Source organism: Tursiops truncatus, chromosome 3 (genome assembly GCF_011762595.2).
Source record: "Tursiops truncatus isolate mTurTru1 chromosome 3, mTurTru1.mat.Y, whole genome shotgun sequence".
NCBI lineage: Eukaryota > Metazoa > Chordata > Mammalia > Artiodactyla > Delphinidae > Tursiops > Tursiops truncatus.
This window is the reverse complement of record NC_047036.1, coordinates 126,432,101-126,456,986: the sequence shown is the minus strand read 5'-3', so window position 1 is coordinate 126,456,986 and position 24,886 is coordinate 126,432,101. Positions and strand designations below refer to the sequence as shown.

At 39.4% G+C, this 24,886-nt stretch overlaps 1 protein-coding gene across 3 annotated transcripts in view; it reads left to right on the top strand.

The window, feature by feature from the left end:
• Positions 1-16,745: 16,745 nt before the first annotated feature.
• DCTN4 (dynactin subunit 4) overlaps positions 16,746-24,886 on the top strand; it is a 32,846-nt gene continuing 24,705 nt past the window's right edge. The window contains exons 1-3 of one of the 3 annotated variants that reach the window (XM_033853467.2): positions 16,746-16,916; positions 19,366-19,436; positions 21,644-21,822. In XM_033853467.2, coding sequence (XP_033709358.1) covers positions 16,782-16,916; positions 19,366-19,436; positions 21,644-21,822 — 385 coding nt within the window. In that variant the 5' untranslated portion in view covers positions 16,746-16,781. Of the gene's footprint in view, positions 16,917-19,365; positions 19,437-19,969; positions 20,039-21,643; positions 21,823-24,886 lie in introns of those variants that run through there. The other 2 variants (XM_033853465.2, XM_033853466.2) reach the window with 2 other exon arrangements.

Below are 24,886 nucleotides of genomic sequence, written 5' to 3'. Positions count from 1 at the left end.
GAAAAGAATAAAGTTGGAGGATTCCCACTTTCCAATTTCAAAACCTACAAGACTACAGTAATTAAAACAGTGTAGTACTGGAATAATGATAAGCATATAGATCAATGGAATAAAAGTGAGAGTCCAGAAATAAACCCTGACGTTTACAGTCAATTGATTACAAGGGTGCCAAAACAATTAGGTGGGAGAAGAAGAGTCTCTTCAACAAAAGTGCTGGGACAACTGGATATCCAAGTGCTAAAGAATAAAACTGGATTCCTATGGACCAAAGGCATAAATGAAAGAGTTAAAACTGTAAAACTCTAAGAAGAACACATAGAATAAATCTTCATGACCATACAATGGAATATTACTCAGCAATAAAAAAACATGAAGTACTGGTGCAGACTTCAACATGAACCTTGAAAATATTATGCTAAATGGAAGACGCCAGCCACAAGGACCACATATTATATGATTCTATTTACATAAAACATCAAAAACAGGTAAGTCAATAGAGATGGAAAGATTAATGGTTTCCTAGGCCTGGGGGTAGTGAGGGGGTGCAGAGCAGCATATAAAGAATGTGGGACTTCTTTCTGGAATAATGAAAATCTTCTGAATTGATTGTTATGATAATTGCACAACTCTGTGAACATACTAAAAGCTGATGGATTGTATACTTTAAATGAATGAATTGTATGATATGTGAATTATATCTCCATCAAGTTAAAAGTATGTGTGGAATGATAGTGGGTAATGAACATTCAATCCTAGTTCTTTGTGAACTCTCCAAACAGAAGTCAATCCTCTGGCTGTAGTAGTTGTTCAGTACCCACGCCCTAGATTTGCTGACCATACAACAATGAAGCTTCTATGCACATGAGTCAGGTCAAATATCCCCAACATATAATGAAATCAGCCATTTTTGTGATTATAGATAATTTTTGAAGTTTGTAGTCATAGAGGTGGACTGATAAAAAATCTTACCCAGAACTCAGAAATAAACCAAAAGTTTAACCGGACGTCTTGTCAACATCATACAAGAGCATGGCCTAACAAGCCTGCCTAAAGATCATCTGACTCTCTAGAAATATGTACGTTTGATTTACTAATTTACATTTTTGTTTGTTTTTTTGAAGACTTTTTTGATGTGGACCATTTTTAAAGTCTTTGTTGAATTTGTTACAGTATTGTTTCTGTTTTATGTTTTGGTTTTTTTGGTCGCAAGGCATTTGGGATCTTAGCTCCCTCACCAGGGATCGAAACCGCACCCCCTGCATTGGAAGGCGATGTCTTAAACACTGGACCCCAAGGGAAGTCCCTTACTGTTAATTAGGGTCCAGACATTTTACAACTGTGTAAAGTTAGATGCTAACTTGTAGAAAATTTGATACGGTACAGTTCGTTTGTTTGGTTGATTGGTTGTTTGGTCATTTGGTTGGTTGGTTTGTCTAGTAGAGATGCAAATTATTTCTATTTGATAGAAAAGATAACCCCAAAAGTTGTGTTTTTATTGCCTTATATGGTATTAACCAATTTTGCATCTAACATCAATATTTTGTCAGCATTCTTTGTCATCCTATTATTTCCTTCCTTAAACATCTAAATAAAACTTTGATACACACTCACTATATGTATGAATATTTTTAACATTTTCAAAATTATACTTGGACAAACTATTTGGAGAGAACACAGCATTACAAACAGATCCCAGTTCTGACACTTACTAACTGTGTGACTTGGGCAAAGTATTTAATGTCTATGAGTCTCAGTTTTCTTTTCTACAAACTGTGAAGGCCAGTGCCTACCTCCAGGAGTTTTAGTGAGCATGAAATAGGATCAACTAATGAACGTGAAAGAGCTGATGACTGATAACACTGCTTATTTGTATACATAGTAAATATGAATTTTATATTCATCTATAGGTTTTTCTCCTGAGCCCTAAAGTAGATGTTTTTCTTGCCTTATAGAGCATCAACCCATTTTGCATCTAACTTATCAATCTTATTTCAGCATCCTTTGTCATCCTATTGGTTGACTGATACTATTTATAGTTCTTCACTTCCTGAAGTTTTGATAAGTTAGGACACTGCTTGTACAAAATGAAAGGGAAAACTAAAGATCGTCTAATCTAATCCCCTCTTACAGATGGGTAAACTAAACTGAGGCTCAGGGAGGGTGAGTGACTTCCCAAGGTCACTGGCAATTGAAGACAGACATGAACCCAGGACTGTCTGACTACAGAGCCTAAATTCTCTGTCACTCTGCGCTATGATTTGGGCCAGGGTCTGATTTTATCAAGACCCTAAGTTCATAACTCTTATTGCAATATTTTCTTTTCTATCACCAGCACTTGGTACAGAATAATGTTCCCTCCGTTGAATGAATGAATGATGGATGCTGAGAGATCAACCAAGGATTCTCTTTCCAGGTCTGATGTTATGCCTAAAGGCAAAGTTCAATGCTTGAAAACATGGTATTAGTCAGGGTTCTCCAAAGAAACAGAACCAATTGTGTGTGTGTGTGTGTGTGTGTGTGTGTGTGTGTGTGTGTGTATTAAAAAGAGATATGGGGGTAACGAGATTGATTTATTTTAAGGAATTGGCTCACATGATTGTGGAGGCTGACAACTTCAAAATCTGTAGGGTAAGAAAGCAGGCTGGAGGCCCAGGGAAGTGCTGATGCTTCAGCTCAAGTCCGAAGGCCATCTGCTGGCAGAATTCCCTCTTCCTCAGAGGTGGACAGTCTGGTTTTTTTTAAACTTTTGTACTGTGTATTCTTTTTTTTTTTAACATCTTTATTGGAGTACAACTGCTTTACAATGGTGCATTCGTTTCTGCTTTACAACAAAGTGAATCAGTTATACATATACATATGTTCCCATATCTCTTCCCTCTTGCGTCTCCCTCCCTCCCACCCTCCCTATCTCACCCCTCTAGGTGGTCACAAACCACCTAGCTGATCTCCCTGTGCCATGCGGCTGCTTCCCACTAGCTATCCACCCTATGTTTGGTAGTGTATATATGTCCATGCCACTCTCACTTCGTCACAGCTTACCCTTCCCCCTCCCATATCCTCAAGTCCATGCTCTAGTAGGTCTGTGCAACCTAAGTGTCCATCAACAGATGAATGGCTAAAGAAGATGTGGCACATATATACAATGGAATATTACTCAGCCATAAAAAGAAACGAAATTGAGTTATTTGTAGTGAGGTGGATGGACCTGGAGTCTGTCATACAGAGTGAAGTAAGTCAGGAGAAAAACAAACACCGTATGCTAACACATATATATGGAATCTAAGAAAACAAAATGTCATGAAGAGCCTAGGGGTAGGACGGGAATAAAGACACAGACCTACTGGACAGTCTTTTTCTTAAGGCCTTCAACTGATTGGATGGGGCCCACCCACATTATGGAGAGTAATCTGCTTTACTCAAAGTCTACTTATTAAAATGTCAATCTCATCTAAAAAAATACCTTCGTAGCAGGACATCCCTGGTGGTCCAGTGGGTAAGACTCTGCACTCCCAATGCAGGGAGCCCGGGTTCGATCCCTGGTTGGGGAACTAGACCCCGCATGCATGCCAGAACTAAAAGATCCCACATGCCGCAACGAAGATCTTGCGTGCTGCAGCTAAGACCCAGCACAACCTAAATCAATCAATCAATCAATCAATCAATCAGTCTTCCTCCCTGGAGGCTGTAAGTGCCTTGAGAACCTGATTTCATTTGTCTCTGCCTCTCCTGTGCCTGGCATCGTTCTTGCCACAAAGTAGATGCTTAATAAATGTTTGCTGATTTGAGATGAAAAAAAAAAACCTTCATAGCAATACCAAGAGGTGTTTGAACAAGTATCAAGGTACCATTTCCCAGTTAGGGTGATGCATAAAATTAGTCATCACATTTGTGCTCCCGCAGTCCGGAGGAAACCTTAACTAGGTAATTGAGTATGTGTAGAATATAAGATTCCTCTCAGCTCCTAAAGCAGACCACAAAAATACAGAATTGCAAGAAACCAGGATCTAGAGATGGGGGGTTCATGGAGGCCATGTGGACTCTGAGCAAAGCTCCAAGATACACTGGGACAGAGCAAGCCATCTTAGGGGCCAACCTAGAACCAAAGAGTGTCAGCCAAGGAGAGGCAACTCTTAGTTCACTCCAAGAAACAATTTTTTTAGAGCTGTCTGAAAATGGAACAGAATAAGCTTTCTTGGGGTGTTCATGAGCTCCCTACACTGGAGGCACACAAGCAGAGGATTCCACTGGAATGGTGGAGGGCCTGAGAGACAGAGGGAAGTGAGTGCAGCATGGGCACAAGGTAATGGGCACGAAACTGGCACTAAATCATACTATACCATGGCTTCTTCTGCTGGCTCTGTCACTAGTTTGCTATGTGATTTTCAATGAGTCCCTACCCCTCTCTAGGTCTTTTGACCCCAAAAGTGAAAAAAAAGGAGTTAAATTAGGAATTCTCTGAAGTCACTTACACTTCCAAAATCCCTTTAAAGCTAAGACTCACAGATCATAAAATGACTACCGTTTTGAGTTAAAAGCATGTGAATGTGAGGTGATCCATCTTGTTCCACATATGGTTATGTCCTGGCTCAGACATAAGCTCCCTCTTTACAGGCCCCTGAACAGCTCAGTTCTTTCCAGGAAGTCCCGAACTGGGCACCAGGACTCCTGAGATCGCTGTGCTCCCTCCCTTCCCCTTCTCCCCTGAAAAAATTCCTGAGGTCTTTTTGCTCTACACATCCTTGGGCAAAATGCCTTTTTACTCTTTGGGGAAGCCCCATTTACTTGCTAATTCTCTAAAGAAATAGGCTTTTAGCCTGAAAACTAGATGCAGGAAGTTTTTAAATTACAACTTTTTTTTTTGTACTGTAGCTGAAAGAACTAATTGAACTAATGATTAGTCAAGAAGGTAAAATGATGGAACTCTCCAAACATGTGGAATTTGAGATTAAACAAGTTTCTGAGCAGACAGGAAGAAAGAAAAGGAAATGAAAGTTTCTGTTTTATAGCTTTCAAGCAGAGTGATGGTCACATGGTCTCGTTAATGTGTTTATAATGATTTGAATCAATTCTCATGGCTTAATTCAAAAGTGTTCAATTATCACACAGTCATGTAGCTGAGAGAAAGGAGAATGCCTTTCTGGAAGATATCTCAGTACAGTTGGAAGATATCTCAGTACAGTTGGACTAATTTTTGATGTAAACTGTGAGCTCAAGAAAAATATATGTAATAAAAGCCTTTGCCTTTTTTTTCCCAAAAAAGATTACTGAATTAAAAGACATTTCTTTAACAGTGTGTACCTTGTAGCTAGGATTTTCTGTACATCATACCACTTATTCCTTGTAACAATTCTATGGTGAAAATGTTATTACCCCTAATGTTATTAACTTAACCTCCCAAAGAGGATAAGTTAACTTGTCTAAGATAACCCAGCCATTAAGTGGCAGAACTGACTAAATGTCCTGCACCTAACTGACTTACTGTGTTAAGTCCTCTCTATGCCTCTGTTTTCTAATCCATGAACTGGAGTAATTCCTGTTGTAGTTAGTACACAATCAGACCATTAGATGCATGACAGTGATAGAGGGTAGAGGACAGTAATTGTGAGAATCAAAATGGAAAATTGTTTTGAAATCCAAACGGTGCTTCTAAATTTTACAGGGTATTGGTAAATATTACTTAGCTACTTTAGATATGCATGTAAGTTTTATTTGTCCCTCCAGATTCACTTTCCACACACTTCTCCATTCTGCATTGTATACGGGGAGGTGCATCTGTACCACATCTAGCCCACATCAGTGGGCCCTGTAGGAGACGCTGTCAATGCCTTACTCAAATCCTTTGGACCTCACTCACTTCTGTTCTCCACAGACTTCCAACTGCTACTATCTGCACCTTTGTGTCTGAGGGCTTTTCCAGGAACCACACAAGGCCAGTCTGCCAGCCTGGCATTCCATACATACCCAGGAATTAACACCCATCCCCAGGAGAGCTCTCGACCAAAGACTGTAGAGGTATAAATACCCCAACTCCCTCACCATTTGATAGAATTATTTTTTTAACAGAAAAATTGTTGGAACAATTTTGAGGCATGTGTTTACATTGTTTTCCTGAGTTTCTCTGTGGGACTCAGCTCCAGTCACCCACTCTGATAACTGGTTTAATAACACAATCTTATTGCCTACCTTCTTTTCCCTGTGTCACTTCCTCACTCCTCTACTAGTTTACCCTGAACCTCTCAAATAAAAGACTTTTACTTAAACTGTTATTGCATAGTCTGCTTCTAAGGGAACCCAAACTAACATAGGTTTCCTTGATGTCTGACTTTCTGCTGGGTTTAGCTAAGAGGGAAACACCAGCAGAAACCGAGGTGTTTTGCATTCTACCCTCTACCCCTGGGATGTCAATGCCTGGCTCTGTCCCGTACCCAAAGGTCCAACTCCTGTCAGGGGCCTTCTTCACACAGTTCTCTCTGTCTCCAGATCCCAGCAAGTGCTCCCTCCCCTTACCCTGTCAGGCCTCAGGCTACAAACAGAAGCCCACCTCCACTAGCCCTGGGGTACTGCAGTATTCCTTGTGATTACCCTCCACCCCACTCACACTTTTTGCAAATAGTCCCTTTATTAAATTTTCCTCAAATTCCAAGTTTAGTCCATGATCTGTTCCTGTTGGTACCACAAGCGGTTCATCAGGTTTGATGACTTCTGGGTTTGGCCACAGATAGTTGGGTGATGTGAAGTACACAAGGTGATGACAAGGATGGTAGAGGGGGCAGAGATGAAAGGACAAATGTACAGTGCAACAAAGGCTAACTCTTGTGGTGGGAAGGGAAGCTGGTTATATTAGTTATCTTACTGCTGTGTAACAAAGTATCTCAAAATTTAGCAGCTTATCAGAAGAAAAAGAAAACACTAACTTGAAAAGATACCTGCACCTCTGTGTTCATTGCAACATTACAATAGCTAAGACATGGAAAAAGTTGTTTCCATGGGTGAATGGATGAAGAAAATGTGAAAGATATGTATGTATGTGTGTGTGTGTGTGTGTATATATATATATAGATATATTTTATATATAATATATAGAATGGATTTCATGTAATCTTGGCCAAGTTAATAAGCTTTTTTTTAAAACTGAAGTATAGTTGATTTATAATATTGTGTTAGTTTCAGGTTTACAGCAAAGGGATTCAGTTATATTTTTTCAGATTATTTTCCATTATAGGTTATTACAAGATATTGAATATTGTTCCCTATGTTATACAGTTAATCCTTGTTGCTTATATATTTTATATATAGTAGTTTGTATCTGCTAATCCCATACTCCTAATTTATCCCTCCCTCACTCCCTTTCCCCTTTGGTAATCATAAGTGCGTTTTCTTTTTTTTTTTAACATCTTTATTGGTGTATAATTGCTTTACAGTGGTGTGTTAGTTTCTGCTTTATAACAAAGTGAATCAGTTATACATATACATATGTCTCCATATCTCTTCCCTCTTGCATCTCCCTCCCTCCCAACCTCCATATCCCACCCCTCTAGGTGGTCACAAAGCACAGAGCTGATCTCCCTGTTCTATGCGGCTGCTTCCCACTAGCTATCTATTTTACATTTGGTAGTGTATATATGTCCATGCCACTGTCTCACTTTGTCCCAGCTTACCCTTCCCCCTCCCCATATCCTCAAGTCCATTCTCTAGTAGGTCTGCATCTTTATTCCAGTCTTGCGCCTAGGTTCTTCTGATCATTTTTTATTTAGATTCCATATATATGTGTTAGCATATGGTATTTGTTTTTCTCTTACTTACTTCACTCTGTATGACAGTCTCTAGGTCCATCCACCTCACTACAAATAACTCAGTTTCATTCCTTTTTATGGCTGAGTAATATTCCATTGTATATATGTGCCACATCTTCTTTATCCTTTCACCTGTTGATGGACACTTAGGTTGCTTCCATGTGCTTGCTATTGTAAATAGAGCTGCAATGAACACTTTGGTACATGACTCTTTTTGAATTATGGTTTTCTCAGGGTATATGCCCAGTAGTGGAATTGCTGGGTCGTATGGTAGTTCTATTTTTAGTTTTTTAAGGAACCTCCACACTGTTCTCCATAGTGGCTGTATCAATTTACATTCCCACCAACAAGAGGGTTCCCTTTTCTCCACACCCTCTCCAGCATTTATTGTTTGTAGATTTTTTGATGATGTTCATTCTGACCAGTGTGAGATGATATCTCATTGTAGTTTTGAGAAACTACATTTGCATTTGTATTTCTCTAATGATTAGTGATGTTGAGCATCCTTTCATGTGTTTGTTCGCAATCTGTATATCTTCTTTGGAGAAATGTCTATTTAGGTCTTCTGCCCATTTTTGGATTGGGTTGTTTTTTTGATATTGAGCTGCATGAGTTGCTTGTATGTTTTGGAGATTAATCCTTTGTCAGTTGCTTCATTTGCAAATACTTTCTCCCATTCTGAGGATTCTCCTTTCGTCTTGGTTATGGTTTCCTTTGTTGTACAGAAGCTTTTAAGTTTCATTAAGTCCCATTTGTTTATTTTTGTTTTTATTTCCATTTCTCTTGGAGGTGGGTCAAAAAGGATCTTGCTGTGATTTATGTCATAGAGTGTTCTGCCTATATTTTCCTCTAAGAGTTTGATGGTGTCTGTCCTTACATTTAGGTCTTTAATCCATTTTGAGTTTATTTTTATGTATGGTAAGAGGGAGGGTTCTAATTTCATTCTTTTACATGTAGCTGTCCAGTTTTCCCAGCACCACTTACTGAAGAGGCTGTCTTTTCTCCACTGTATATTCTTGCCTCCTTTATCAAAAATAAGTTGACCATATGTGCGTGGATTTATCTCTGGGCTTTCTATCCTGTTCCATTGATGTATATTTCTGTTTTTGTGCCAGTACCATACTGTCATGATTACTGTATGTTTGTAGTATAGTCTGAAGTCAGGGAGCCTGAATCCTCCAGATCCATTTTTCTTTCTCAAGATTGCTTTGGCTATTTGGGGTCTTTTGTGTTTCCATACAAATTGTGAAAATTTTTGTTCTATTTCTGTGAAAACTGCCATTGGTAGTTTGATAGGGATTGCATTGAATCTGTAGATTGCTTTGGGTAGTAGAGTCATTTTCACAATGTTGATTCTTCCAATCCAAGAACATGGTATGTCTCTCCATCTGTTTGTATCACCTTTAATTTATTTCATCAGTGTCTTATAGTTCTCTGCATACAGATCTTTTGTCTCCTTAGGTAGGTTTATTCCTAGATATTTTATTCTTTTTGTTGCAATGGTAAATGGGAGTGTTTTCTTAATTTCTCTTTCAGATTTTTCATCATTAGTGTATAGGAATACAAGAGATTTCTGTGCATTAATTTTGTATCCTGCTACTTTACCATATTCATTGATTAGCTCTAGTAGTTTTCTGGTAGCATCTTTAGGATTCTCTATGTATAGTATCATGTCATCTGCAAAGAGTGACAGCTTTACTTCTTCTTTTCCAATTTGGATTCCTTTTATTTCTTTTTCTTCTCTGATTGCTGTGGCTAAAACTTCCAAAACTATGTTGAATAATAGTGGTGAGAGTGGGCAACCTTGTCTTGTTCCTGATCTTAGTGGAAATGGTTTCAGTTTTTCACAAATTGAGGATGATGTTGGCTGTGGGTTTGTCATATATGGCCTTTATTATGTTGAGGATAGTTCCCTCTATGCCTACATTCTGCAGGGTTTTTATCATAAATGGGTGTTGAATTTTATCGGAAGCTTTCTCTGCATCTATTGAGATGATCATATGGTTTTTCTCCTTCAACTTGTTAATATGGTGTATCACATAGATTGATTTGTGTATATTGAAGAATCCTTGCATTCCTGGGATAAACGCCACTTAATCATAGTGTATGATCCTTTTAATGTGCTGTTGGATTCTGTTTGCTAGTATTTTGTTGAGGATTTTTGCAACTATGTTCATCAGTGATATTGGCCTGTAGTTTTCTTTCTCTGTGACATCTTTGTCTGGTTTTGGTATCAGGGTGATGGTGGCCTCATAGAATGAGTTTGGGCATGTTCCTCCCTCTGCTATACTTTGGAAGAGTTTGAGAAAGATAGGTGTTAGCTCTTCTCTAAATGTTTGATAGAATTCACCTGTGAAGCCATCTGGTCCTGGGCTTTTGTTTGTTGGAAGATTTTTAATCACAGTTTCAATTTCAGTGCTTATGATTGGTCTGTTCATATTTTCTATTTCTTCCTGGTTCAGTCTCAGAAAGTTGTGCATTTCTAAGAATGTGTCCATTTCTTTCAGGTTGTCCATTTTATTGGCATATAGTTGCTTGTAGTAATCTCCCATGATCCTTTGTATTTCGCAGTGTCAGTTGTTACTTCTCCTTTTTCATTTCTAATCATAAGTGTGTTTTCTATGTCTGTTTTGTATACAGATTCATTTGTATTTTTTTAGATGCCACACGTAAGTGATATCAGCTGATATTTGTCCTTCTCTGTCTAACTTACTTCACTTAGTATGATATCCTCTAGGTCCATCCATGTCGCTGCAAATGGCAGTATTGCATTTTTTATGGCTAATATTCCATTGTATATTTTATAAAATATGTATACATACCACATCATCTTAAACCAATCATCTGTTGATGGACATTTGTGTTGTTTCCACATCTTGTCTATTGTAAATAGTTCTGCAGTGAACACTGGGATACATGTACCTTTTCAAATTAAAGATTTCCTCTTTTCCAGATATATGCCTAGGAGTGGGATTGCTGGATCATATAGTAGTTCTATTTTTAGTTTTTAAAGGAACCTCCATAACGGCTGCACCAATTTACATTCCCAACAACAGTGTAGGAGTGTTCCCTTTTCTTCACACCCTCTCCAACATTTATTATTTGTAGACCTTTTGATGATGGCCATTCTGACCAGTATGAGGTGATACCTCATTGTGGTTCTGATTTGCATTTCTCTAATAATTAGCAATGTTGAGCATCTTTTCATGTGTCCATTGGCCATCTATATGTCTTCTTTGGGGAAATGTCTGTTTAGGTCTTCTGCCCAATTTTTGATTGAGTTGTTTGTTTTTTTGATATTGACTTCTATGAATTATTTGTATATTTTGGAAATTAAGCCGTGGTTGGTCATATCATTTGCAAATATATTCTCCCATTCTGTAGCTGGTCTTTTTGTTTTGTTAATGGTTTCCTTTGCTGTGCAAAAGCTTTTAAGTTTGATTAGGTCCCAACCTAACCTTATTTATTTATTAATTTATTTGTTTGGCCATGCGTGCAACTTGTGGGAGTTTAGCTCCCCGACCAGCGTTTGAACCCCAGGCCCTCAGCAATGAGAGTGTGGAGTCCTAACCACTGGACCACCAGGGAATTCCCCCAACATAACCTTTCAAAACATGCTGTTTAGTCTGTTAAATAAAAAATATATTATTAATTGTACTTGCATAAAACTGGGCATGTAAAAAAGAAATGGGCATGTCAAGTTGGAAAGGTGGGGAAGGAATCCATTATTTGCTGAATACCTACTCTATGTCTGACATTGTGCTTGGTGCTTTACATGTGGTATGTAATTTAACCCCATCCTCAAATTAATCCTGTGATTTAGATAATGCCAGTCCCAAACGGCAGATGTGGAAACTGAGATGAGGTAAATTAATCACACTAGGTTAGGAATATCATTGGGGACACACAAAGAATTGCCAGGAGTCCATGGGCACATTCATTTGTAAAGAAACCAATTTCTAGACTCTTGACTTCCTAAAATGATCTCCCTGAAAACACTGAGTCTCCTTTCCAACCTCCTCTTTCTCAACAGCCCTTCTCTCATTTTACAGAAAAAAACATTCCTCTTTCCCCGCTACCCCACATGTGGCTAATCTGACCTTGGTGCATTGCCCCAAGGGACAGAAGCCTCTGGGTACCAAACAACAGGACCAGCCAAAATAAGGGTGTTGATGTGGAAAAATGAATGACGCTAATCTCTGCTTAAGAAGACCTTTTGCAACACAGGAGGTTTATAATTCTTTGCTTTCAACAAAATTGCTGAAGTAACTAATGGGATTGTCAGCTAATAAATCATGAAAATTAATTTTTGAGGCTCATGGTGGAATTTTTGGTACATAACTCAGAGGAAATACAAAGAATTGTGTGACAATGCTGTGAGAAAAACTTTTCATTTCCTTTTACCTATTCATGTGAACAAAACTTCTTAGCATTTACATTTTTTCAAAGTGAAAGAATCAAAATAAAACTGATACTGAACCCTGTCTCAAAAAAAAAGTAGCAGCTTAAAACAAACATTTATTATTTCACAGTTTCTGAGGGTCAGGAGTCCATGAGCTGCTTAGGTAGGTGGTTCTAACTCAGGGTCTCTCAAGAGATTGCAGTCAGGCTGTCTGTCAGCTGGGTCTGTAGTCATCTCAATACTTGACTGGAACAGGAGAATCTACTTCCAAGCTCATTCACTAGTTGTTGGCAGGCCTTGGTCCTCACTGGCTGTTCCCTACTGCATAAGCGTCTCCATAGGGCTGCTCACAAAACGGCAGCTTGCTTTTCCCAAACAAGTGATCTAAGAGAGCACCCAACACAGCAATAGGGCACCCAGCATAGAAACCACAGACTTTCATAATCTAATCTCAGAAGGGTCAGCACCACTTCTATTGTATGCTGTTGGTCACACAGACCACCCCAGTACAATGTGGAAGGGGAATACACAAGGGTATAAATACCACTGAAGGACAAGTTGCAGGCTGGCTTCTACAGGTGGTCAAGAGTAACAAAGCATCCCATTGAACTTCCCTGGGAGGGCAGAAAGATTCTCTCATGTAAAGTGACAGCTCAAAGTCTAAAAGAGCTTCCCAGAAATGCACTGTAACAGGCACTCAAGAGTCACAGATGAGAGTGTGGGCAAGCCTGGAGATCCCAATCACCCAAACATAAGAAAAGAAATCAACTTAGTTAGTGCTCGTTAAGTAAGCTGGAGATCCATGTAACTTCAGACAAACACTTCCTCTCTCTGCAACCGTTTTCTCACTTGCAAATGAAGGGACTGGACTAAACTGTGGCCGAATAACAAATACGTAGCAACTTATATTCTGTGCTCTACCCACTTTAACTTTTTTATTTTATTTTTATTTTTATTTTTTAACATCTTTATTGGGGTATAATTGCTTTACAATGGTGTGTTAGTTTCTGCTTTATAACAAAGTGAATCAGTTATATATATACTTATGTTGCCATATCTCTTCCCCCACTTTAACTTTTAACTCATTTTACCTGCATGGCGAAAGGTAAAGCTCGTTTGGAAGAGCCCTTGGCACCATTGCAAATGTGTTGGGTGCGCCCACACCAGTTTCCTATTCTCAGCCTGAGCTGGAGCTCCGAAGATGTGATTCATGTGTTTAGCAATGGGCTGGCTCTTTCTCTGGGCTTCTTGTGAAATATGCTTCCCTGTGTGGCAATCACCGTGCTTTGTGACTTGGAACAAAGTAAACTAGAGACTAAACAAGTTTGCTTCCTCTAAATATAAAAGTGTCTGATCCTTTCTGTGATGTTTTTATTTTGACCTCCAGGAGAAGAGAGAGTCTTGATAATTTCTGAGGAAATAAACTCCCAGCCTCTGAATTTGGCTGGACCGTGAAATGGATTTTCCCCCAGCCTAACAAGGGCATCTCTGCTGAGACTCCAAACTACCCTTCATATGAAAGTCTATGGACATGTCTTCCCACGGTTGGGCATTGGGAAATCCTGTGAGTTCTACTTCAAAATATAGTCAGAATCCCTAGTCCATGGCACTGTTGCCTGTTGCCTGGTCACTGCAGTAATCTCCAAATTCACCCCCTGCTTCTATCCTTGTCCCTCTACAGTCCATTCCCAAAACAGTATCCAGAGTGACCCTTGTTAAATGTAGGTTAGATTGTATCACTGTGCTGTGTGAAATCCTATAATGGCTCCCCACTTCCTTCAGAGCAAAATACAACATCCTTAAAACGCCTTCAAGATCCTACATGAGCTGCACCCCCATTACCTCTGGGACTTCATCCCCTATACCTCTCTCCCTTGCTCACTCCTTACCAGCCCCACTACCTCCTTGCTGTGCCTCAGTTAGGCCTTAGAGACTTTGCTCAGACTCTGCTTGGAAGGCTCTTCCCCCAGATGGCCACCCAGCCCTCTCCTCACCTCCCTCAAATCTTTGTTCCTATCTTACCTTCTTATAAGGCCAACCCTGACCACCCTATTTAAAATTGTGACCAGTCTCCTTCCCCTATTTCTTCCTTTACCTTCTGAAAGAAGGAGTTACTTAAAGACCAAAAAGAAAAAAAACTTTAGTTACTGGATTCCATCTGCAGCAAATTCCAGATAGTTGAAGATAGTATACTGAGTTAGGCTGCAATTCAATTTTCAATTATCTTTTATTCAATTCAACAAACAATACACTGGTGGTCTCCCAGAAGCAAGCTTTAGGGTTGGATGGTGAATTGTGGAGAGACGGAGGTCCAGCAAAGTGTAGTGAAGGCAATAAACTTGGAACAAAGACCTGCATTCAAACCCTAGCTTCACCTCTATCTTCCTTTGGGAACCTGGGCAAGTCTCTTCCCTACTCTGGGCTTCAGTTCTCCATCTTGAAAATAAGGGGAGGGAACTAGTTAGTCTCTAAGATCACGTTTAGCTCTATAGCTCCATGACCTTACCCTTATTTCACAGAGAGCTATGGTCTCTTGTGTCAGTTGCGAGTTCTCAGTAGTGAGTGGGCAGAGAGTGCATGGCCACCAGCTATCTCTTATAAGCCAGCACCTCAGGGGCCTGAAGTCTGCCTTAAGCACTAGCAGCAACTGGGTAATAGCTGCAGTGGTTAACCTGAAGTCACCCTGTGCATCCTCCAGCCGGAAAAGGATGCCCATCTCACCTTCCTGCGTCCTCAGCAGAGCACAGAGGAAGTGTTCCATGGTGCCACAGAATTAGCATTAGCTTCCGGTTAGTCTACTAAGCAGAGAAGGGGGTGGGGGTGGGAACAAGCCTTGGTTAGATTTGAGGTATGCTTGGGAAATTACTGTTGAAGCCAAGCAGACAGCATTCTAGAGGTGTGAAACTCATGTGCCCATAATGGGAATGATGCAATTCCAGCAAAGTTCCAGGGCAAAAATGAGTAGGCCATCAATTAATGTTCCAGTTTCCCTTGTATTTGCTTTCTTCTCTTTTTAAGTGTTGTTAGAAGAGCAACTGGTTTCTTACTCTGCTGTGAATATGAATGAACTGCTGTAGTGTGCAGGGAACTGCATTTATGGAATTAGAAAACAGAATACTGTACCAGGAGTGAGAAAACCTGCGGCATGTTCCTGGGGCATGTTGACACTCAGGACCTCATTTTCTCCATTTGAAAAATACAAGTATTGAACTAGGATCTTTCTAGTGTATGATAATTCTAAGGTATCCTGTCCACCCAGGAGGCTAGAGCAGGCGTCAGCAGACTCCAACCCGTGGCTGTTGTCTGTTTTGGTAAAACCTGCCAGCACCACTGAAGCAGGCTGGCCCTGGGAGCCTCAGAAACCAAGCCAGGTATCCTCCTATGACTCACTTTCTCCCTCTGTTCCCAGTGCCTGTCTGCAGTGCCAGTGCCTGTGCCTTGCTGCTGCCCAGGGCCCAAGCTGGTCCCTACCTACACATTGGGGATTCTGCTACTGCTGACTACCAGTCACAGAGCAGAGGAATCTCAGTCTGCCCCAGGTGAGATGGCCAGGCTTTCTTGGGAGAAGAGAAGGGCACCCCGATCTCAGTTTCCTGCACTGTAAAATAGAGATAATGATAGTACCTGCCTTTTGAAGTTCTGGTGAAAATTAAATGAGACAATGTATGTATAGTTTTGACACAGTGTTCTGCATTCAGTAAATGCTCAATAAACGTCAACTAATATTACTATTCGGTTCTATTTCTTCTCAATCACCAACTCTAATATCAGATAGGTAATAATACAACACTAGTACAAAGGAAAAAGCACTGAACTGATGGCAGGTAACATGGGCTCCAGTCTCTGCCAGCCCAGTTCTAAGTGGTTATTTTACATGTCTAAGCTTTAGTTTATGCACTAGAAAAATGTAAACGACACCTAGCAACATTGTTCATTCATTGATTCCACTCCTTCACTAAGCAATATTTAATGAACACCCACAGTATAAACTTAGTCCTAACGCTAAATATGCGAAACCTTAAAATGAATGAGATATGGCTTCTGCGTGGAGGAGCTCAATCTAAGAAACTTCAAACGAGATAACGTCCGTGAAAGTTTCCTATAGGTCAGTAACAAGACTGTCAGAAGAAAGTGCTGGTGTGGACTCTTAGTTTTCCAGTTCCCATGAAACTCTGTCTCAGAGATCCTCCCTAACTTCCGGATGTTTGTCTGGAAGGTGAGGGCGGTAGAGGCAGTGTTAAATAAAACAGAAGAGCAGCCTTCCTTTCTGTTAGAAACAAAGGAAAGGAGCGCACTGTGTCTGTATGGATTTGTTCTGCGACTCCGTACTTATCAAAAAAAGGTCTAAGCTCAGCCCAGACGGCTGACGCTCTCAAACATGCTGCAGAGGTAAGGTGGAGGCGGGGTGAAAACCTGGAACCCCAAACGAGCATGCGCACTTTGACTTTCGTCCGGCGCAAAGCCTCTCTAGCTCGGAAACCTTACGTCAAAGTCTACGTTGAAAGACGTAGGGAGGGAAGCCAGGGAAACGCTCGCTCTCCAGTCACGTGACGCGACGAGAGCGTCGTTGGCTCCTCCCCCTAAAGATGGCGTCGTTGCTGCAATCGGAGCGGGTTCTCTACGTAGTCCAGGGAGAAAAGAAGGTTCGGGCCCCGCTCTCGCAGCTTTACTTCTGCCGCTATTGTAGCGAGCTGCGGTCGCTGGAATGTGTGTCTCACGAGGTAATGTAGTCGTCCCATGAAGAGTGTGTGTGTTGGGGGAGGGGGGAGGCGGTTCCACCTAGTCAGCGCGACCAGCGGGTGGTAATTTTCCTAGCATGCTGATTGGCTCTGCCTTCCGTCACTCAGATTTGCCTGTGATTTAATTTGCTTATACGTACGTAATTTGTCACTTGGAAAGGAGGAGCGGCCTTGGGTGGGGCTGAGCGGCCCTTCTGGTCTAGAGCGCCCTCTGGGACAAACTTGACTTTGGGGACCCTGGCTATCTCCTGCGGGGGGTGGGTGTTGGTTATCGGGTGGGTCAGGGGGAGAAAAGGTATGGGGATGCTTAGTTCAGGCCACTTGAGGGGCGAGATATCGTCTTTCCAGCATTGATTGAGGGAGTGGAGAGGTCCGCGGGCATTCTCATCCAAGCCCCTCCCATCCTGGAAGTTCTGCCCCTGCTTGGGCAGAAACTGGGCCCTCTTCCAACTGCCTTGTTATGTTTCCTGACCCAGCCCAAGGCCTGCAGCAGATACGAGGTTGGGATGGGGTGAGCTGAGTGAAAAGCGCTTACAATCGGGTCTGTCGTTGAAGAAGCTCAAAGTGTTATATTCATGGCGCTTCTCCTGAGGGTACATTTCTGACCTTCACTGGCGCAAGTGGGCGTTGGAGGTGGGATTGCTCAAAATGTAAAAGACCCCCGGAAAAAAAAATCACCAAATAACAAAACCCCAGAACTTCTGCAGCACTTGGAACATGTTGTTCATTCAGTAGGCTCTGCGGATTAAAAGACGCGTTAAGACGTAAATCTTGCTGTTGAGTAACTTGCAGTCTCGTGAAGGAAAAGCTAATTAGTAATAATACATAGTTAATGCTTATTCAGTACTTTCTATATGCCATGTGCTTTACATAATCTTTAATCATCCTACAAACTAGAATAGATACCCTTTTTTAAAAACCACTTTACAGTTAAAGAAAGAGGCACATAATGTTTGCGCTGGGTCACACAGCCAAAAATTTGTGGGTGGGAGGGGGCAGCAAAATTTGAAACCAAGCAGCCTGATTCAGAGGACTTGAGTGAGGATCCCTGGACGGTTAAAAATGCATATGAGAATATGTCCTATACGATAAGCCATTTTACACATTATGAATAATTATTATTTTATTGGGAATATTTTTCATGCTATTAAGAATAGTCAGAGAAAGCAGTTAAATAACACAAGAGAAAAATCAATGCTGTATTATATACATGATTTTTTTTTCTCCATCTCCATTAGCACTTTGTATGCTTATTCTTTGGCAGGTCCTTTCTCTTTAGGATGCTGTCCCAGCTCCACCTCTAGAATTTATTGGATTAGATTCTCATTTGGTGATCATTAGGGAGCTGAGTCTCCATAATCTGTAAGGATCTCTTCAGCTAGGACATTCAGTCTGTGACTGAATCGTTTACGGACTGGTGTGCACCTGTGAAATGGAGGCCATTAGGGTTTGGGGAAGGATGATGCTAGTGAGGGCTGAAGCAGTCCAGAAATTTCAAATGACAAGCCTGGGATTGGAGCTGCACATGAAGGGATGAGCATAATTTGGAAAGGGAACAGGGAGGAATAAATTATATTTTGCTTTTTATGATGAGTAAGTGCAAATATAAGTTAACAGTATTATATTTTGTGTTCCTGGAGACTTATTTGAGCAGTAACTTTATCTTTTCAAAGGTGGTTCTGTTTATAAGCAGATGATGAAAAAAGGAAACAGTTTCTGTCATAGTATTTATGTTCAAGTGAATCTGTCCATCTGCAGGTGACTAGAGTTCTAGAATTATCAAATAGGATCTACTACATTAAAGAAAATATTTAGTCCTTAAAAAAGTACAATGAATTTAATTTTGTACTATGTTTTTGCATTAAATACAATAAGACTATGTTGTTAACTTAGTAGTTTAATTTGCCATTTAAAAATCTCTAATTGGTTGGCTACAGCTGACTTTGTAAATGTTAATGTATGCTTTTCTTCAGTGAACATGTAATACCTCAGTAATGGGAAAACTTTTAAAATCTCTTAACAATTTGTGTGGCCAAGTTATTGCAGTCACACAAAGCTAGACTAGATAGAAGGATATTTGATCACAGCCTCATAAATTGGGTTTATTTATTAATCTATTTAGATTATCATAGAGATCTTTTACATAAACATGTTTTAACACGTCTAATACATAAAACCCTGATGAAAGGGAATAGGAAAGATCAGAAAGGAAAAATAGAAGGATTTCAGGAAATCCAGAGGTTAAGAAAACAACAGGTGATTGAAGAATAAACCCGATGCTGAAAACAGTCCAGGTTCTTTGCCAGATCAATGGTCTCTCACCTCTGCTGCAGAATAATGTAATTTAAATTTCACTAATTGGCATAGGCATATATACAAGCCAAGCTAAATGTCTTTTCCTCCGATTTTTTGATTTCTCGTTTCTTTCTAGGTGGACTCGCATTATTGTCCCAGTTGTTTAGAAAATATGCCATCGGCTGAAGCCAAACTAAAAAAGAATAGGTAAGACTGGGATCAATTTTTTTCTATTTTCCCCAGCTATTCCTTTAATAGCTGGTAAAAAAGCACATGGAACTAACTCTCATTTTTAACAAGCTGTTTTTCTTTTTTTAGCATCACTTATGTCAAAGGTGAAACTTTCATTTTAAAAAAATAAATTGTATTTTAGAACAGTTTTAGACTTAAGAATTACTGTGAAGATGATACAGAAAATTCTGTTTACTCCTTACCCAGTCTCCCATATTATAAATGTCGTATGTTAGTATGGTATATTTGTCTCAACTAATGAACATTATTGGTAACATTATTATTAAATGAACTCTATATTTTATTTAGATTTCCTCAATTTTCCCCTAATCTCCTTTTTCTGTTGTAGGATCCTATTCAGGATACCCACATTATATTTAATAGTCATGTCTCTTTAGGCTCCTCTTGCTGTGATATTTTCTTAGACTTTCCTTAGTTTTGAGGAGTACTGGTAAGATATTTTATAGAATGTCCCTCAATTGGAAGTTGTCTTATGTTTTTCTCATCAGCTGGGGGAATGTGTTGTGGGGAGGAGAACCACACAGGTAAAGTGCATCTCTCATCACATCATATCAAAGGTATATACCACCAACATAACATCACTATTGATGTTAACTTTGATTACCTGGCTTGAGCTAGTGTTTGTCAGGTTTCTCTGATGTAAAGTTACTCTATTTGTTTTCTTCTCCTTTTCCATATTGTACTCTTTGGAAAGAAATGCACTATTACAGCCCACACTTAAATAGTGGGGAGTTATGATCCCCTTCCACGAAGGCTATCTCCATGTATTACTTGGAATTCTTTTGTATGGAAGATTTTTCTCTTCTCCTCTTTTTATTTATTTAGTCATTTACTTCAAGCAGTATGGGCTTGTGAATATTTATTTTATACTTTAGGTTATAATCCAGTACTACTTTTTTTTTTTTTTTAATTCAGATTGTTCCGGCTTTGGCCATTGGGACCTCTTTTAGTAGACTTCCTTCTCCCTTTGGCATACCCCCGTCATTATATGGCAGTGAGGAGGAGGGAAGTGTTATTCAGTTGTTTGAGAACTTTCTTACTTACTCCAGGCTCATCCTCTATATTTTCTGCTCCAGTCCTAGAATTAGCCATTTCTCCAAGGAGCCCTGGTACCTTTTATTCGAGATTGGTATTGCAAACCAAGATCTGGGTAGTATTAAAAACCAAGATCGGTATTAAAAACCAAGATGTGGTATTAAAAAGCAAGATCTGGTACTCACTGCTACTGGTGCCATTTTGGTTTTTAGCATGGTGTGGAAGTCCTTTGTAACCAGTCACACCTCTGTACCTCCATGGATATGAACCACTGTTTTGTCTTTCCTGTCCTGGAGAAATAGCTCCTTATAAACCAGTTTTGTATGCTTTCCATACATTAAATTTTGTCATTTAATCCTCAGAATATCCCTATGAGGTGGGTACTATTATTATCCTTATCTGAGGATATTACCTAGTAGCAAAATATCACAGAAAATTGGAGTTATGGAATGGAACATCAGAACAAGTCCAGGACTGGAGGTGAAATCTTGATAATTTCAGATGGTGGGAAAGTTAAGAATAACAAGGCATGGGGGGGACTGTAGGGGAATGTTGAGTGTTTCACTAGGAAGAGTAACGCCTAAAGAGAGCAGAAAACCCTGAAAATGCCCCTTCTGAAACATTTCATCTTGGTAACATTGTTTGGTATCTGTTTCAGCTCTCTGGCACAGCAAACAAGCAGTTATTTTCCAAACCCAGTTTCACAGCTTATTGTATTGTTGCCTCTCAGTTTTCCATTGTGCAATTGGTCTGTTCTCTCTAAAGTCATAAGCTGTGACATTTCTCTGTCCCACAGAAATCTTTGTGGTCTGTAAAAGAGTCTAAAAGTTAACTCCAGACTGTTAACCGTGATTCCCTCTCTGGAGTAGGATTGGGTCATGCTGTAACTCTTCAGGAACTTTGATGATGATTGTATTTTTAAAAATAATTATTGTAATACTTTTGAAATTTTAAAATGAAGTTTGTAGGAGCCTCTTCAGAGTACTTTTTAATTTCTTTTTGCTTGAGAGCCACGCTTCCCTTATAGTTCTCTCTTGAATTCCTAACATGTAGAACAATGTCTGGCACATAGTAGGTGCTCGGTAAATATTTGTTGAATGAATCAATGATTGTTTGTCGTGTCCTAGATGCGCGAACTGCTTTGACTGTCCCGGCTGTATGCACACCCTCTCCACTCGGGCAACAAGCATTTCCACACAGCTTCCAGATGACCCAGCCAAGACCACGGTGAAGAAAGCCTATTACTTGGCCTGTGGATTTTGTCGCTGGACATCTAGAGATGTGGGCATGGCAGACAAATCTGTGGGTGAGTGAGGCGGACTTCAACATGAGATTTTGTGAAATCGGCAGTGCTGTAATTGCACACAAATCATTATTTCTGTTACCTGTTGGGAGGTAGGCGATAAATTCAGAGTATTTTGTCATTAAATCTTCTATGTTCCCACATTCTCACATGGACCGTGATGTTTCATCTGAGACTTGGTAAACTATTTCATTTTCTTAAAGTTGGTAAAATAGCATTTATAAATCTGATACTTTTTTAGAATCAAAAGATTAATGTTCTTCATAAAAAATAAATGCTCCTGATGGTGGAACACACCATGAACAAACCTAAAAGATAAAAGTCACAAAGCTTGGATCATATATAACAGTAAAGATAAATAACCAAAAATAAGGAACCCTTAGAAATCAGAAAGCTACCCAATAGAAAGAAAGAAATTGTCAGAGGATATGAACTGCAGCTCTCAGAAATGGAAGTAAAGATGGTCAATAACCAAAGTGTGCACAAATCATTGGATTTTTTTCCTTGCACACAACTTGGTGAGGTGATTTTTTTTAAGTCAATAAATATGCAAAAAGATAAGTTCAGTTTTGCTAGTAATCATGAAAATGCAAATTAAAACTTCGTCCATTGATTTGGCAAAATTTTAAAAATCTGGTAGTATGACAAGAATATGGGAAAATAGTTCTTTTGTCTGCTGCCATTTTAGAGAGCAGTTTGACAACATTTATTAAAATTTCAAATTGCTTTTATTCTTTTACCCAGAAATTACATGTCCAAGTATCTATCCTGGAGCATTCAAACACATGCTCAAAGATACATCTATATGTATCATAAGTGAAACAGGAAAGTTACGTATGTTCGGACCTAAAGAAAACCTAAGGTATTAAATTACCTTTCCATCATTTGAGCATTTCAAAGCAGAGGTTGCATTTACCTTCATTAGGAAACTTCCTTTTTTTTCCCGTATCCTGTACTCCATGGTTAATACCAGAGAGTAGAAACACTCTTTATTATAATCAGTTCAAAATCTTGAGTTGCTGTTTATTTTTTATATAAACAGCAGCACTGCTAACTCCCCATTGTCTTTTTTCTTTCTGAAATTTCGTTTGTTTAATTTTGTGAAAACTTTTTAGATTTGTTAAAAATTCCCATTTTTACATTTCCATTAAAAATATCAACTTACTGGGGCTTCCCTGGTGGCGCAGTGGTTGAGAGTCCACCTGCTGATGCACGGGACACGGGTTCGTGCCCCGGTCTGGGAAGATCCCACGTGCCGCGGAGCGGCTGGGCCCGTGAGCCATGGCCGTTGAGCCTGCACGTTCGGAGCTTGTGCTCCGCAACGGGAGAGGCCACAACAGTGAGAGGCCCGTGTACCGCAAAAAAAAAAAAACTCAACTTACTATTTACATGAGGAAGCCAACTAAAAACTCATTATGTTATTTGACATAACTAAAATGAAGATGGACTTCAGCTAAAAGTTTTCTACAGATTCTTACGTAGCTTGGAAGTAAATATGGGTGAAGTTCCTTTAGATTCAACTCTATTCTTAAAACTTAATCCTTGGTTCTGTTGAGTTCACCCTTTGGTTTAGAATGCTTGAGCTCTTGGTTGTTTTTCTAACTTCATACATTATGTTGATAAAATACTCTTCAAAAACAAAAAACTAAACAAGTCCCTTAAAAATGCTCATTGGTGGGTAGGCATTTCCTGAACTGTGATTTATATTGGAAAGTTTCTGTAGCGTCTTCTTAGATTGTCAGTAAATATTTGTGTGTGTGTTTTAATGTCAGTGTAGCAAGTAAATTGTTTGAATTTGTTTATGAATTTATGTTACATGTAAAAAACAACCTCAAAGTGGCACTTAGTTCGTGAGTTAAAGTGTATTTTTTCCATGTTTGTATTTTGTTTCTTTTTATCAAGTTAAAGAAAGGAAGCCTAGAAATCCAGATAGATTTCTCAGTTTGTTACTCTGTAAGTGCTTTTTTAATACTTTCTGGACTGTAAGCTATTAGAATTGGAGAATTTATTTTTCAGCATTTAAAGGCTGTGCTTGTTTCTAGAAATCTAGCTCCTCTAGGGTATCTTGACAGTGATAATTATTGAATACTAGGAGTTCTTAAGGAGTACAGGTAATTTCATTTCTTCCATGATGTCACTGGTGTCTGAGAAGCCCTGAAACCACTTTAGTTAGAACTGTTTGTTTATTTGTAAGTAAGCCATTGTGTCAGTAATGTGCAGAAACTTTTTAATGTCTCTCAAATTTACATTTAGAATAAATCACCAGTTCTAAAAATGCTATTAGGTAAAACATTCAGATTTTCTAAAATATTACTAAAACATTTCTTTCACATAATTATTTTTCATAATTGCCTTAAGGCAACTTTTAAAATATAAATACTGTACTTAAGGATATTATCGCTGCCTTTTCTTGCAAGGGGCTATAGTGTCACCTTCAACAGGAGTCCTTTTTATTTGGAAAAAAAGTTATTTTTAATTATACAAATAATACACTTTTATGAACTTATCACCCAGCTTAAGAAATTAAACATAACCCAAACAGTGTAAGCCCATTGTATAGCCTTTCCCCCACTGCATCTGCCTTCTTCTGCCTTCTAGACAGAGATAGTCATCACAGTCCTGAATTCAGATTGTCATCTGAAAAAAACCATGTATGCTTTTGCACGTCTTCATGTATGTATGTAGCCACTAGCAAAGAATGCTTCTCAACTTGAAACAAATAGAACCATGCTTTGTGCATCCTGCTACAATTTATCTCTATCATGTTTGTCTGTGGTATGTAGTTGTGATGGTGGGTGATAAAATGGTGGGTGATTCATGCATGACTTACCACAGATCTCTTCTTCACATTTGTTTTCAATTTTTTGGTTCTGACAACAGTGCTGTTAGAAACATTCTTGTGTGTGTTTCCTGTCACAAGAGCAAGGGTTTCTCTATATAACAAAGTAAAATTGGTGGTTTTAAGATGTGTACATGTTTAGCTCTCCAAAATGGTTTACCAATTTTTGCTCCCACTAATAATATATGAGTAGACTACCCATTGCTCCAGATCTCCGGCAGCTCTTAG